Source organism: Ursus arctos, unplaced genomic scaffold, assembly GCF_023065955.2.
Source record: "Ursus arctos isolate Adak ecotype North America unplaced genomic scaffold, UrsArc2.0 scaffold_12, whole genome shotgun sequence".
Taxonomy (NCBI): domain Eukaryota; kingdom Metazoa; phylum Chordata; class Mammalia; order Carnivora; family Ursidae; genus Ursus; species Ursus arctos.
The window spans coordinates 9,889,217-9,905,374 of record NW_026622786.1 but is presented as its reverse complement, the minus strand read 5'-3'; the positions used below and the strand labels follow the sequence as shown (position 1 = coordinate 9,905,374).

Below are 16,158 nucleotides of genomic sequence, written 5' to 3'. Positions count from 1 at the left end.
CTCTGAGAAGTGCTGCCTGCAGGGAGAAGGGTGGCCCCGTCCAGATGCTCTGGGGAGCAGCAGCCACCAGCCTTGGGGCTGAGGTGCCTCCCACCCAGCACAGTGGCCAACCTGCCTGGAACCTGAGACTTAGGGGACCGGTGGAGAAAGGGGAAGCACTGATCGATGAGTGCTTCGGGGTAGCGGCCCTGGGTCAGGGGACGGCACTTGGCACGGTGCGGGCCTGGAGCCCACTAAGTGGACACAACAGTTTCTGGAACCCAGGCCCAACACCGGACGGGGTTGTGAGCTGTCCCCATAGCCTCCCCTCCCTGAGGGGAGCCAGTCTGTAGGGAAGTAGGAGGTAGGAGACACATCAACCTTACCGCCACCACAGGCCCCCACGTGAAGGGTGGAGAAATCCTGATGCCGCCTCCAGTCTGATGGGAAGTATGTGACTGCTCTATTTCTCTTTTGTTCTGGCTTCCTACAAATTCAGAGCTAAGGACGAAATTCCCAATTCCCAGAGACAGACAATATCCGCAGCAGTTAATAAGGACATTCCACATACCCAGGACTTGGGATATTCGTGTATCTTCAAAAGCAAGAATTTGCGCTCACGGGGCCACCTACCCCAATCAGTGGTATCCATGTCTTACTCCTTCAAAGGCCCTTTGTCAGGGCTGACGGAGTGTGTGTAATTCACAGCTGCTGAAGAAGAGTTGAGAACAAACCAGGAGGAAAAGATGTTAAGTAACAGTAAGAGAAAAGACACGCCGCAGGGACAGAAAAGAGTTCCCCCATGTCAGAGTGTTTTTAATTAATCTTTCTATTTATTCAGATTTAAAATACAGATCCTGTGACTTCTTAAAAATGTTTCTCACGATTTTACCTGTCAATTCTTGGATATGTGGGGGAACCGAACGAGGAGCTGCTTGGAGCTGGCACTCGAATGTTGGCTGAATGAACAGACGAAGAGTCCTGTTAGGAAAGTACTGTAAGTGGTTTCTAGCAGAACGGTGGTCTCAGGATGGGGAGGAGCACGTCAAACCCTGATGCTGAAGAAGGGTCAACTATGATATGTGAACCCAACCAGCAGCCCTCCAAAATGGTAACTATTTTAAAAATCAGGTCTAAAGGTGACCGATCCAAGAAACCTGCATTTGCTCCTAGGGATTTAAAGAAAGTCATACCAGTGAACCTGAGAAGTAACCCAACACTTTGAAATGATAATCTTTTTTACAGAAATAGCTGCTTCTGCAGGGCTGGAGAAAAAAACGTGCTCTTTTGGGTTAAGGTCTTAAATGTCTGGTAGCCGGCAGCCTCACAGCAGTTACCCTAGTCCAGCTCCTTCTAAATGGAAGAATCACTTGGGAATTGAAAATGCAGGAAAACTTCTCTCATTTTTTCCCCCTAGCCCATGAACAAACACGAAACTTGACTGAATTAGACCCCAAATTCAATATTTATGGTTATCCTCTTAACAAGTTTTAAACAGGCTTCGTTTGAATTCAACATAATTTCAAAATTATAACTCAAACAGCCAACAAAATATGTGTGTACCTAATTTGTTAAATTTACGTGTTTGGGGAGAAAATACTCAGAATAAACAAATCAATTATTTTCATTAAGGACATTAAAATTTAAGGGTAGTGTTTTTTATTATGACTCTTGTTCTTGATACGGCAAGAAAAAATTATTCCGTGATGTAGCTATTGAATGAGGCTCAGTACTCCCCAGTGATTTCACAAATTACAGTTCCGACCAGCTATAAAATAACCAAATCAGTTCTGATATGGCCATAAAAGTAAGCCCGAAAAAATAGGGAGGTAAATTACCCCTTTAAAATCAAGTTGTTGAACAATATGTTCTGTATGATTCCATTTACGTCAGAAAAAATAATCTATATTTGTGTGAATACATGCACAGATCTGGAAGAATTTATGTCAAACTGTGAAGAATATATGTCAGACTCAATAAGGGACATGGGGTAGAGAGGGGGACTTTCCCATTTTACTCTCTGTACTGTCTGGATTTTTTACCACACAACTATACTCCTGTTACCTCTGTCAACGACTTAAAATCCAAAAAACAAAGCAAACAAACATCAGCTACCTTCCGAAATGGAAACCAATCTCTCATGATCTTACTTCTATACAGTTTACCCTAAAGCACTTTATCTGTTGTTTTAAATTATGAGTTAATTCCAATCAAGTCTTCAGTGACATTTAAGATTGATGGGATCATTACATCTAAGAGGTCGTGAAACTTCTCTGGAAGTCTTAAAAAGAAGAAGAAAAAAAAGAGGAAGAGAGTGTCCCTGGACAGGACAGGTGTGGTCTCACCTGCAGTCATGGCTGGCTCCCCAGCTCCAGGCTCCTGTTGTTCTTCCTACTGAAAGTCCTTCCTAGCAAAGTCAGTCAAGGTCACCAACGCAATCAACGAATGGGCAAAACACCACCTAGCTTATCCAAGTGCCCGGAGGTTCTCACAGTAACACGTGGGGTAGGAAAGCTGGCCGCCTCAGACATTTCAAAACACCGAACAATGACACCACTTCCCCTAGCTGCAGATACAGGGCTAAGGTACCAAACAGGTAAAGCCCTGTGTGTCCTTTGGTCATGGGCAATGCAGAGTGCCAGATTAATTGTGCTCTTTTAGAGCCCAACTATATCACTAGAGCAAGAGCGAACAATCATACTGGTTACCACGTAGGAAAAACAGATTAATTACTGCTTAATGCTGAGAGACAGAAGATTTCAAACGGATGGTGCTCCTGAGGGAAGGGAAGTTAATAAAAGGGGTCTGTGAGAAGGAGGTCAACAGCTCGCCTCATGACACGTCTCTATCACCAACACACCACAGGCCAGGGATCCCGTGCCCTGAGGACAGAGACAGTGTTCTCAGAAGTCGCCACAAGGAGGCATGGCCTGCACTCCAGGGAATGGTAAAATGGGTGTTACAGACAAAAACAGTATTACATACACAAAAATAAGGCCAATTTAAGGTAATCCTGAACACATCAAAGAATCAGATTTGGGGAAAGAACACAGAACTGGTATCAGACTCCCCCCCTCCCCATTTTAATAAAGGGAAGGCCTAGGGACCTGAAAGTCAAGGGGAAGAGGCCACCCATTTCTTTGAGTTCACAGTTTTGTTAGAATGTCTTTGCCCTGACGATTTTTCAATGGATACACGAAAGCTCTTTCCTTGGTACAGAAACGGGTCCACTTCACTTCCACCCTAGACCCCCACCTCCAGGAGTGCCTCTTACCCTCCCTGGTCACTTTTCCAGGGGTCCTCCAGGACATCCTCTCAGAACTCTCTGTTATCTTCCTCCTGTCTCAGACCCAAACACCCAGACCTCAAACCAACTGACTGCTCCTTCAAGCCCCAGCTCCTGACGTGAGGCTTCTGCACTCCTTGGGAAGCCTTCTCAAAGCAGCCCCAATGTGTCCAGGATGGCCCCCAGCCCCACCATTCTTCCAGGACCTCACTCTCCTATTACTTAAGAAATGCCTAACATTCCAGCTCTTCCAGAAAACCTTTCCAGACTGACCACTCACAAGCTACTCCAGCCTCATCCCTCTCCTGGACAGAGAGTTCCCTCCCTACTCCTGCTGAGCTGAAAACAAGAACAAACTTGCCCGGCCCCTCCTTGCCCAAAAGACGCCTGTCCTCAGCACATGATATCATTGTCTTCCTGTCCATTTGCAAAGTGATTTACCATTTGCCTCACTGCTGGCCTTAGATGATCCTCGCCTAGAAGTTAGGGACATTCAGCAAAGCCTGGGTCACCTGGATGACGGGGGAATGCGGTGTTCGGGGGAATTTAATTAAAGGGTTAATAGAGGATTAGGTGGAAACTTCGCTTCAACTCTCGTTATTACAAAGCCTGTTATAAAGGGTTTGAAAATACATCTGACCACTTTCCAGCCTGAGTAGAGTTAATATAATTTCATCTTTGATTTAGGATCTTGCAGTGCCCTGAGGCTCATCGTTCTCTTCTGCTACTATAATTATAGATGCGGAAGATGTAGAGACTGGACGGATGGTGGCCTGGAAGCTAATTTCTGGAATAAATCCTTGCTACCACATCTTGTGATTTTCGCCTTTCGGAAAGCAGAGTTCAAAAATAAAAACAAAATCCCACTTAATTGAAGGTTCCAGTTAAGGGAGGTTCATTGCCATGGTCTTTGTTAAGTGCCCACCACTGTGGCCCACAATTAGTCACTTAATAAAGCGTTCTTGATGAGGGAATTTGGCAACATGTGATTTTCTACAAATGCAAGCTTGATTTTGACGCAACCACTCATTTCTTTGAAAATCAGGGGGCATTCACACACAGGTGTCCTAAATTTCCTTAAATTAAAAACCAACCCTTTACGAGGAGTTAGCTGTGCTCACTTTCAAGCAGCAAAGAAACAGGTGTCCAATCATGGCAAATGAAGAGCTCCCGAAGGAACCTAAAAATATTAATCAAGGAGCCGTAATGGAGGATGCACAAGGCCCGGGACCATGGGAGGCCAGCAACGGAGCCACTTCATTCAGTTTCCAGGCCAGGGCTCAGCGGAAGTGGTCTGCCTGGGCTCTTGGGGACCCAGTCTAAGCCCAAATCCCAAACTCATTACAATCTAAGCCAGTTCTCTGCGTCATCATCCCAGGCGAACTGGACCCTAAAACCACTGACAGTCATTTCTCCAGACCCTACAGGGCCACTCTACCACCATGATGACTGCTGTTTTCTCTGCACTCTAAGGCTTCTCCTGGGAATAGAACGCTCCCCACATGGAAACCCTACCCATTTCTGAAAGCTAATGACGTTCTCTCACACAATGTCTTCCCAGCAACCACCGCCAATACCGAACCTTACTTTGCACTTCACAGGGGTCCCTGAACAGCATTCAGGAGCTATGTGAACTTGAATGGGGAAAAAAAAGATGATGCCTTTATTTTCAACTAACCTCTCTGCGAACGTGGACTGTTTGATTATGAATGCTGTCAGCCATCATGACGACGTCTCCAGGACCTGTGACTCTGTCACAACAGAAATCACACAGGCTTTCATAACACATCACAGCTGACACAGATACCTCAACATACCGTTTTCATGGCTCACTATGCCATAATTACAGTAATTGTTAGACCTGCTGCTAGAGCGTGTTATTTAATGCGCTACTAAAGAAGCATATTGCTATAATCATAAATTTGTTCCATATTTTGATAACTATATTTCAATATAATTGATTTCCTTTGTTAGTAGATGTATTTGTATTTACGCATTTCAAAATGTTCTCCAAAGAAAGGGCCCATAGGCTTTACCGGACTGCCCAAAGGATCCAGGGCCCAGAAGGGGTTAAGAAGCCCTGTTTGGCGACACAAAGGCACAAGCCCTAGAGCCCAACTTGCCTTCAAACCCAGGCTCTGCCAATCTCTAGTGCTTGTCCTTTGAGCAAAATGACTTAAATTCCCTGAGCCTTAAGTTTCCTTGTCTTGATGGAGGGAGCCAATGTAGAAACCATTTAGTTGTCAAAAAATTAACTGAACACCTACGTACTTTGTGCCAGGTGTCAGGCTGAGTGCTGGGGCTACGGCAGAGAACACAACTGAGACGGTCTTTCCTACGGAAGGGCTTCACTCTGCGAAGTGTCTAGCAGTGACTGGCACATAAGCATTCTGAAAACACTACAGTCGCTCCTGCTAAAACCACAGGGCTGCCTGTGTAATCGTATGCTGATTGATGTTGCTTCCCATCGTAGCAAGCGTTGGCTCATCTGGCTCGTGCCCTCCCGATAAGGCTTCTTAGAGGCCAGGGGCTGGGCCACACGCTCAGAGGGGCAGCCGGCGAGGTGGCAGAACACAGGATTTGAACCAAATGATCTTGGCTTCGAAACCCTGTGCTGCCACTTACCAGCTCTGTCACTCGGCCAGCAACCCATTGCTGTCCCTCCAAAATCTGTTCTCTCCTCAGATGTTCTCTCCTCAGGGTTCTCCTCAGAACCCCCAGTTTTTAGCTGGACACTCAGAATTAAGGATGATATTTCTCAGGCTCCCTTGCAGCCAAGTACGGTCATGCACTCAAGTTCTAGGCAACAGGAGTATAAGCAGAAGAGGAAATGTCCTTAAATTACGAGGTCGTGCCCATGCCTACCTCCTTCATGGTGGCTGCGGCTAGCACAGCCATCTTGCACCATGCCCTAACCTTGGGAATGGAGGCATGTACATGGAGCAAACAGAAGGGGCCTGGATCCCTACCACAGCACCAGACTGAGCTGGTATAGTAGTCTACCTGAGGCAAGTTCCTTAACCCCCCGGACCTCAATATCTCCATCTACAGGAAGGTGAGGATGTGAGTCCTCTATCCAGTGATATATCTGCAGGACTTAATGAGACGGGGCTCGCTTCACAGCAAAGGCCAGAGCTGGGAGAGGTGGTATGGTTACTGTTCTTCTCTTATTTTAATGCAAAATGCTGGGGACCGGGGCGTCTTAACACAGCCCTGGGTGCACAGCGTGGCTCAATAATTCACACAGTTGAAAGGCATCCTAGCCCGTCTAGTTCTTCTGACAAGAATTCCCTTCTCCGGCACCCCGGTCAAATGGTCCCCAGGAAAGGGAAAGCGTACCACCTCCACGACAACTGCGGGACGGTGTTTGTTCACCCATAAATCACGATCTTCAGAACTCTTCTCCCGACTGCCCCAAGCTGCTTCACTTCGGTCTTCTGCCTTTGATCGTGAGTCCTGCCGCCGAGCTCACTGTCATCAGAACATCAAAGTTCCCTTCAATCTCTTCAGGAAGAACCCTCTGGCCTCTTCCCTAACTGGGAGGTAAGTGATTACGGCCTCGATCCCATCCTACTCAAGCGAGAGGCTTCTCAAACTCTGCACATGAAATTCTCTCCCACTGGAGGAGAACACCAATGGTCACGAGCCAGCTACAGGTTCTCCCGGGCTGATCCAGAGATGTCCCAATCTCCTACGTTCCTAAAGCTGTTTTTAAAGCTGTTTCGTATTGTTTGCAACATCAGCACTGGCCCAGGAGGCATAACTATTCATGGCTATGCAAAACCGAAATTTGTTTTATGGGCCTGACGCTTATATTCATCTTGCCTGATTGTCCCCTTCCTGTTCTTGCAGACACAAATCCTATTCTGTCTCTCCCACACTGCTGTCATCTTTCCATGTCACTGTCACTCACGCAGGCTGCTGCCAAGCACAGCCGCAGCCACCTCTCTCTCTCTCCTCATTCCCTCCTTTTTCACACGCAGGCCACATTCATGCGGTCACAGCAGCCTCTACTCTCTCTCTCATCTGCCCCTCTGGCTCCACCCATTCTCAGCAGTGGACACTTCACTAACCCTCGTGGCTCAGCCAGGCCCGGGCTTAAGATGGCTCTGGAACTGGAACAAGGGTGGCCGTGGCCGCCAATGGCTCCCAAGTTGGGTGGGGCACCCAGCCTGCAAGGGGAAGAGACAAGACACCGTGGTCACTGTGGCTTCGGGTAGGACAAAGACAAGGGCAGGAGTCAGCAGGGAGACAGGCAGAAAAGGAGGGACCTGATCTAAATCCCAGACGCTGGCAAGGGAAGGAGGCAGAAAGCACAGGTCTGACGATGTGCAGGGAGTTGCTGGCATGTGGGAGATTTACCCTGGATACACTCTCATGTACCGTAGGGTTTTCTGACTCAAACTGCCATTTCTGGAGGCTGGCAGCACCTGCGTCGCGCCACTTTGCAGAGTACTTAGCCTCATCCCACTTTGTACAAACAAGATTTGATTCTAGGTATGTGACCCACATGAGCATAAAACCTTGGGCTTCTTTGCTCTTTGAAATTCACATTACACATTAATTTACATTACACAGCAAGAACGCTGACGCATGAATCAGCCCACACCAGACTGCAAGCAGGAAATAAGACCCCCAACCTGGGTTTTGTTCCCTCCCCAAACACCTCCTGCTCTCCAAGGTTAGCAGCAGAGTAGCAAGACCCACTGCTCCCCACCCCGCTGACAGTCTCGGGGTGATGGGAGAAGATGAGACTTCAGCAGAGGGGTGCAAAAAACCAGGCACACCCACACTTCTAAACCTCCCCACCTTCACCCACGTCTGGTCGTTGCCAATGCTCCCCTTCACCACCACCCTGACGCTCCTTTCCTCCCCAGCACCTGTTTAGAAGGGGGCTGGGAGTGGAGGGAAGAGAACAGTGTCAGGGCCCAAGCTCCATTCCATAGAGTGGCTCAGAGGGCGAACAGCAGGGGGACCTGCAGGAGGCCTCGCATTTCTAAGCAGCCAGAAGAAACAAAAGGCACAAATGTCCCATTTCCTTGTTTTGCCATTGGTGGCTCCTTCTCCTGGCCTGGGCCCCACCCTTCCACCCAGCCCTCTATCCCGCCTTAGCCATCTCACCCTCCTCCAACTCCCCAGGGCTTTCCTTGTTTGTCCTCTTGAATCCACATGAATCAGTAATTACTGATGTAAACCCAGACACTAAGTGAATGACAAATACGGTATGAACAAATATCAATGGGCTATTCAGGACTGGCGCAGAGAGCTACCTTGCCTTCTCAACTCTGCCTGGACAGGAGACACGGGGCACGGTATCCTCACCCACACCTGGGCACAACACTGACTAACCTGCCGCGGGACCGGCGTCTGCGTGTGTGCCGCGGCAGGAGAGGCTGGCACTAATGAACTCACCCGCTGGTTCTTTCACTGGGAATTACCTGGGAGAGCAGAAAGACTGATGCCTGGGTCACCCTCCCAGAGAATCTGGTTTAATTGGTCTGGGGTTGCTGCCTGGAGATCGGGACTTTTAAAAGCTTCCCCCAGTGGTTCCAACAGGCACCCAAGTTTGAGAACCACCAACCGGACATGTTTATGACGTGTCCCAGACATTTTTCAAAGCAGTCAAGATATTTAGGACACCGTATAGCCTTTCACTGTCAAGACAGCCCTTCGAGGTACCATCCCATTTTACTGAGGTTCATCTGGCCATCACGATGAGGCTGCAATTCGAATCGGGCTCTCGAACTCTAAAATCCGTTCTTTCCACCCAACTGTGAACTCCTACAAGGGTACGGACAATGCGTGAGAGCAGTCTCCACTGCCAGCAGGTCAGGAATAAACTCTGTAAATGCAAAATACCTAGATTTGGAAATGAAGACACCCTAGGTAGCCGTGGTGACCTCTTCACGCAGGGGATGGAAGCGCACAGAAAGGTCAGAGGGTGTGCTCCTGTGCGAGGTCTGAGGAGATGGGCCGAGAGGATGCATCGGATCCTGGCTAGGAAGTTTATCCTAGACCCAGATGTGTACCCCCATACTACACAGAAGACGGTGCTCAGTATGGGCAAAGGGGGGGGCTCTGCAATGGAGAGGGAATCCCTAGGATAGGTGTCAAGGGTTTACCTCTTGGGGCCACAGTTCTTCATCCTGCTCTAAGCATTCTGGCCTTCGGTAGGGGCACCAAAACCCATCCTCACACACCCCACGCAAGCAGCTTCCCCTCCTCCAGTCTCTCTTCCTCCAGAACTATGCTCTGAGTTTCCTTGGTGAGGGGACATAAGACTGGTATCCTCAAACATTTTTAGTCTCCAGACCACTTAGGTAGGGCGATGCACTCCTTCACCACCCTATTCCACTCCTGACTACTTCCCCCTGCAAAAAAACAAAACAAAACAAAAAAAGCACCATCATTACCACTAAACCAACTTTCCCCACAGTAAGAATAACGTTGCCACTTCGGATTAGGAATTAATGTGGGCCAACACAGAGGTGAAGACACTGAAGTTTATAAGCCACATGGAGCCCCTAAACCACCGACATGCAGATGGGGAGATCTCACCACAAGGCCGGGGACAGACACTTCAAGGACAGCAGATGTTCCTTCTCAAAGACAACAAACAACATCTCACCGTTCCTCCTGGGTCAGAAATGGGCCTCTTGGTACCCTATTCCAACCTGTGATACACATCGGCTGTGTCCTGGTGTCCCCCAAAGCCAAGTGTTGATGGGAAAGAGCCACAAGGAATTACAGGAACCAACAGCAGGTTAAACTTTCACATCGATCGCACTGATAAGCAGAGCCACTTACCCAGCACAGCCAGACAACTCAGCACTGGGAAAAAGCACTTCATGTCGGCAGCAGAGAAGAGACACAACACAGGACGCTCCCTCTTCTCTCGCACTTAATCTCTCATTTCTGGCAATCCACTTATAGCTCCAGAGGACAGTTTTGGAAACAGAACTTAACTCAAAAATGAGAACAGGTTAAAGAGAAGAGATCAGCAAGACTGGGGGGGGGGGTGGCCGGTGGCTTGTGTTGAACTCCCCTATGCTAAAAGAAGGGTCCAGAACAATTCTGAAGGCCCTCTAGGCTTCTGCCACATCCCGTGCCTTGCGGTTTCCACTGGAACTGTAGATTGCAGTGAATTAATCCTCGAGGAAAAGGGAAAAAAGAGTCTGAGAAAATCCTTTCATCCACTGATTATACAGAAATGTCCTTGGCTTCCCAGTGAAGGTGTCTGTAAGCTCCCTCATTCGGATTCCCCAAAGGGAACAGGGCAGGTTTTGTCAAAACCTCTGACAGCTAAATCGCCCTGGAACGGCACCGACTGTTTGGGTTTCTTCATCAAAAAGTCCGTCTCCATCCATGTCGGTAGGTCACGGAGCTGCCACCTGCCTCACACCTACCCAGAACACACGAAGCAAGTTGACGTTCAGCGGCTCCAAAGCGAAGCCGGTCCCACAATGCCAGCAGATTTCTAAAACAAACACAACAGAGATGTATCAAAGGCCAACACCAGCGCCGCAAAGCCGAGAGCTCCTGAGCGCTGGGCTGCTCTGGACGCCTGGGTCCCGTTCCCGGACCAGGACAGTCAACCGTGCGTTCTGACCTTGGGCAAGTCGCTACACGGGCCCCGGCCTCAGTTTCCCTACCCACAGAAGGGCAACTGCGGGAAGCCCGATTGTTCCTGCAATACTTTGCCCACACGCCTCACTCCAGGGAATTCCCTTCGCCTCCTGCCGAGCCCGGCGCGGCGGGTAGCCCCACCCTCCGCGGGGGCACAGCGGGAGGGGGCTCCGACGTGGGGCCGCCACTCCCGGTTCCACCTCCGGCCCCCGCGCCAAACGTGGGAGCTCCGCGCGCGCCGCGTCCCAGGTGGCCCCGCTATTGTTTTACCTTCCCGGGTGTTTATTTTTCGCTGATTGGAAAGAAAAGAGACGGAGGGAGAAGCGAGCGGGGGCTGCGCTTTCCGCTGCCGGGGCACGCTCGCCGCGCGCCGGACCGGCCAGGAGAGGGTCTCGGGCCCGACCCCCGAGCGGAGCCGGCCCCGCGCTCGCCGCCGCCCTCCCCGCCCCCTGCCCCGGGTTCCCGGCTGCCCGCGCCGCCGCCCCTCCGCGCGCCGCCCGCGCTCCCACCGGATACTGACCTCGCCCCCGGCAGTCTCCCTCCGTGCGTCGGTCCGGCGGCCGACAGTCTGGGCGCACGCCTCTGGGGACGCGCCGCCTTCTCCCTCTCCCCCCCGCAGCCGCACCGGCAGCCGCTCTCCGGCCCCTCCCGAGTCCCCGCCCCTCCAGCCCGGCCCGCTGCACCCGAAGGAGCCGCGCGCGGGGCGAGGGCGGTGGCCTGGGCGAGAGGCCCCGCCCCCGTCCCGCCCCTTTCCCCGCCCCCGGAGACGCGCGGCCCGGCCCAGGGCCTTCGAGCTGGGGGCACGCAGGGGCCCGCTTCTCGCTCCCGGGCGCACCTGCCAAGTGCAAGAGCCACCCCAGGGCCTGGGCACAGGGGGCGTGTGGGCCCGGCAGCCCTGAAAGTTAAGCAGGGCGTCACACGCATGCTGCCGGGCCATGGGCAAGAAGCGCAAGGCCCTTCCCAAAGCCCAGCAAAGGACCCATGAGCCTTGAATAAGGCGGCAAAGGAGCGTGTCCTGTCCCAGGGAAACAAAAACAAAGCCCTTAGCAGGAGACTTGAATCTGTTCATGGAGCGGAACCCCATATTGTGCTTCATTCTAGGGCAGAACTTCCCAGAAGTTGTGGCCAAATTGGACTCTGGACACAGCCTGGGTTCTAACTGTGGTTCTTCCATGTCCTTGCTGCCGACCTTGGTCGAGTTACTTCACCTCTCTGTACCTTAGTTTCCCCGTCTGTTGTATGGGGAAATAGCCCGCCCCTACTAAATAGGGTTATGGGAGATGTCCGCGGCACACTTGTAAAGCACTTAGAATGGAGCCTGCCCCATCTTAAGTACTCGGTAAATGTAAGATATAATTATTTTATGAGCAACAGTCCTATCCAAACAAGTACATTTTCATCCATTCAGTACTTAATGAATACACACGCCTTCTGGGTAGGGACGGTCAAAAGGTAATCAAGGACTCCTGCCTCCCTGGAGTTTGCAGTCTAGTGGGGGGGGGGGGGACTATGAAACACTTAGGGCAAGAAAAGAACACAGTGTTGAGGAAGCAGGGCTAGGACCCAGACCCTGTGTTGCAGGGTTGGGACATGAGGAGGAAGGATTTGGTCAGATCAGGTCAGAGGCCAGGAAGGCTTCTTGGAGGAAGCGAAAACTAGGTAGAATCCAAAAGAGCAGAAGGAGGCTCCAAAGGGAGGGGTGGGGGGGAAGGAGTAACTGAGTCCAGACCCTGAATCAGTATCCTCCAAGACCTAGAGGGAGGAGAGAGTAGTCCAGTTAAAGGACCAGAAATCTCTGTGTTGGGCACGAATTAGGCTGCAAGAAAGTGGCAAGGAAGGGCAGAGAAGAAATCTGGTGCCAGAACCTAGAGAGCTTTGTATGGTGTGTTAAGGGGTTTGGACTTTAGGGATGCCTGGGTGGCTCAGTCATTTAAGTGTCTGCCTTTGGCTCAGGTCATGATCCCAGGGTCCTGAAATCGAGTCCCATATTGGGCTCTTTGTTCAGCAGGGAGCCTGCCGCTCCCCCTGCTTGTGCTCTCTCTTTCTCTCTGACAAATAAATAAATAAAACCTTAAAAAAAGGGGGGTGGACTTTAGCCCAGGGCCATGGTGAAGCCCCTGAAGGTTCCAAGCAAGGCAGTACCATTATCAGATGTACATTTTAGAAAGACCACTCTGGCCTACATGTGGAAGATGGGTGGGAGGAGGGGAGTTCTACAGGAGGTTAGCGGGTGTTGCTGAAAATCCAGACAAGAGATGGTGGTGACCAGGACCCCAGAAGTAGCAACAGGGAGGGAGAGAAATGAGCAGGTCCCCTGGATGTCAGGAGGTAGGCTCCAAGGACTGCCAGGTTGAAGGTGAGGAATGGGACAGAAAAACCAGCTCCACCTCAAAAACTGAGATCAAGATACATAGGATAAGACTGGATGTGTTGAGTGTGAGATGCCATGAGTCATGGAAGTAAAGATGTCCAAAAAGCAATTGGGCTGTGGGGAGCAGAGTTCAGAACTCAGAAACGGTCTGTGGGCTTGTAAGATGTTGTTCACTCTATTGGACAGTATGATAATGAAAGGATTTCATGAAGGAATATACTGATACTTAACTTATTTTTTTAAAAAAGTTAGTTACCCTCTCTCCCAGTGAGCAAGGCAATAAAGAACATGCTATGGGGGATAAAAAAAATGACTAAGGGGTCTTATTTGCCCTCACCCCTCTTCCTTGCCTATGAATTCCTTGCAGGCAGGATCTGCACCTTAATTATCCTTTATCCCAAACATCTCTTGGCTTTGCGGTCTGCATATAGTAATTGCACTATAAATACTTCAATTGAATTGAATTGAATTAATTATTTATCACATATACCAAGCGTTATACGGAAAGTCTCTTCTTGTGTGTTAAATATTACCTCTTTCCCCCAGTACAACCCCAACTCTGGCATCTCTCACTTCTTATCTGTTAGGCTCCTTCATTTATTTACTGAGCGTATACTACGTGCCAAGAAAAGTCTCTACTCTCGCTCATGGCATTTATGCTAGTGGAAAACACAAACAATGAAACATAAATAAATATATAACATAACACATATATTATGTTCTTAGGGAAAGTGGGAGAAGGGAATTGTGTGCATGTGTGTGGGGTGGGGAGGAGTATTCTGTTCTAGGGTGACTGGGGAAGACAACACCTGATTAGAAGGAATGAGTGAGCCTTGGGGATTTCTGGAAGAAGAGCATTCCAAGCTTAGAGAACAGCAGGTGCAAAGTCCCTTAACATGCTCAGAAAATGAAAGGTGTGTTGGTATGCCTGAAGGGACATAAGAGCAAAGGAGGAGGAGAAATGTGATCAGAGAGGTCCCAGAGGCCAAATCCTGTAGGACCTCACAGGCTAGCAGGCAGTTTGGGTCCCTCTGGCTGCAGAGGAAGGATAGAGCGTCGGGAGCTACGAGTGGAGGAGGGCCACTGAAAAGGAGGCTCTTGTAGTTGTGCAGGTGAGAGATGACCGCGGCTAGGACCACGGTGATAATGATACAGGTTGCGAGATATGGGTGGAGTCTAGAAGCATTTTGAAAGTATGTTCAATGGAATGTTCTAGAGAATTGGATATGGAGAGGGAAAGAAAGAGGAGAGTCAAGGGATCTGCAAGAAGAGCTACTTCAGCCTGTATCAGAGCTCTCTGACCCCACCCAATTGCCTGACTCCTTATCCAAGACCACACTTCCCAAGCGTTGAGTCCCCAGGCCTCGGCCTGGGCCACTTCCTCTGCCCTTGAATCCTGTACTCAAGTATCCCTTCTCATTTATAACTTCTCCACCTTCCCCACCTCCTACCACCTAGACCCCTTGCATCTTTTTGGATGATCTGTCAACCCTTGACTTCCAACACCATCGCAGATGGGCTATGGCTGGTTCCCAGCATCGTGTGATTCTAATTTTCACATGGATGGACCATCTAAGATCTTCAAAGGGCTGTGCTAACCGTGGGGCAGGGAGAGTAGAGGCATACCTCGTCTTACTGCAATTCACTTTATTGCATTTCGCAGCTACTGCAGTTTTTTACAAAAGGAAGGTCTGTGGCGACCCTGCTTGGAGCAAGGCTATTGGTGCCATTTTACCAATAGCTGTTTGCTCACTTCGTGTCTCTGTGTCACTCACATTTTGGTAATTCTCGCGATATTTCAAACTTTCTCATTTTTATTATATTTGTTATGGTGATGCGTGAACAGTGATTGTGACTGGCTAAAAGCTCAGATGATGGTTAGCATTTTTTAGCAATAAAGTGTTTTTTCATTAAGGTGAGCACATTATTTTTTAGACATCATGCAGTTGCGTACTTAAGAGACTACAATAATACAATAGACTACAATAGACACTGGGAAACCAAAACTACATTTGACTCATTTTTGGGGCAGTCTGCACTTTATTGCACCGGTGTGGAACCTAACCCTCGATGAGTCTGGGACACACCTGTACAGCGAAAAGACTGTCTCTGCCCTCCAGACATAGAAGCCATTAAATGAAGTGCTGAACAGTGGCATGAAGGTGGCTCTTTCAGGAGACCATCTACAGACAGCGAAAGAATCTGCAGGGAAGGAGAAGCGTCAGTCCCCAGTCAGCAAACGTGTCTGGTGGCTGGGCTGAACATTTGCAGCTTGCTTCAAAACAGCTTATGTTGGAATGTTGAAACCCCTCCTGGACTGGCCTGGGATCAGGTGGATATTTTGAGGTTTTTTGTTTGTGTTTGTTTTTGGTTTTTTTTTAAAGATTTTATTTATTTATTTGACAGACAGAGACAGCCAGCAAGAGAGGGAACACAAGCAGGGGGAGTGGGAGAGGAAGAAGCAGGCTCCCAGTGGAGCAGGGAACCCGATGTGGGGCTCGATCCCAGGATCCTGGGATCATGCCCTGAGCCCAAGGGAGACGCTTAACGACTGAGCCACCCAGGCGCCCCTAGGTGGATATTTTGGACATTTTGGAAGACTCCTTAATCTTCTCTACCCCGCCCCTGGGAGTTCAATTCAGAAGCCTGCAAAGCCAGGCTGAATCATGGCTTTAGCAAACAGTTATGGTCAGGAGCAAAGATCCAGTGTTGCCTAATTTCCTTACTTTTCAAGAAAAGCCAGAGATCCAGATCTTCATTCAATTTTTCCTAATCTTATCCACTGGAAGCTAGTGTTTAAAAAGAGAGTAAACACTGTAGGGGAAACAACACCACAAAATTTGTAGAGAAGCTATGGCCAAGTGGTTCTCTCAGTTTGAGGGCTCCAGACCTACTA

The 16,158-nt window shown here is 49.6% G+C and overlaps 1 protein-coding gene across 3 annotated transcripts in view; it reads right to left on the bottom strand.

Moving 5' to 3' along the window:
• IGSF3 (immunoglobulin superfamily member 3) overlaps positions 1-11,531 on the bottom strand; it is a 92,645-nt gene extending 81,114 nt beyond the window's left edge. For 2 of the 3 annotated variants that reach the window (XM_057310341.1, XM_026483666.4), the window contains exons 1-2: positions 11,412-11,531; positions 10,073-10,742 (exon numbers count right to left, since the gene is read on the bottom strand). In XM_057310341.1, the coding sequence (XP_057166324.1) occupies positions 10,073-10,115 (43 nt within the window). In that variant the 5' untranslated portion in view covers positions 10,116-10,742; positions 11,412-11,531. Of the gene's footprint in view, positions 1-10,072; positions 10,743-11,161; positions 11,298-11,411 lie in introns of those variants that run through there. The other variant, XM_057310342.1, reaches the window with a different exon arrangement.
• Positions 11,532-16,158: the final 4,627 nt, after the last annotated feature.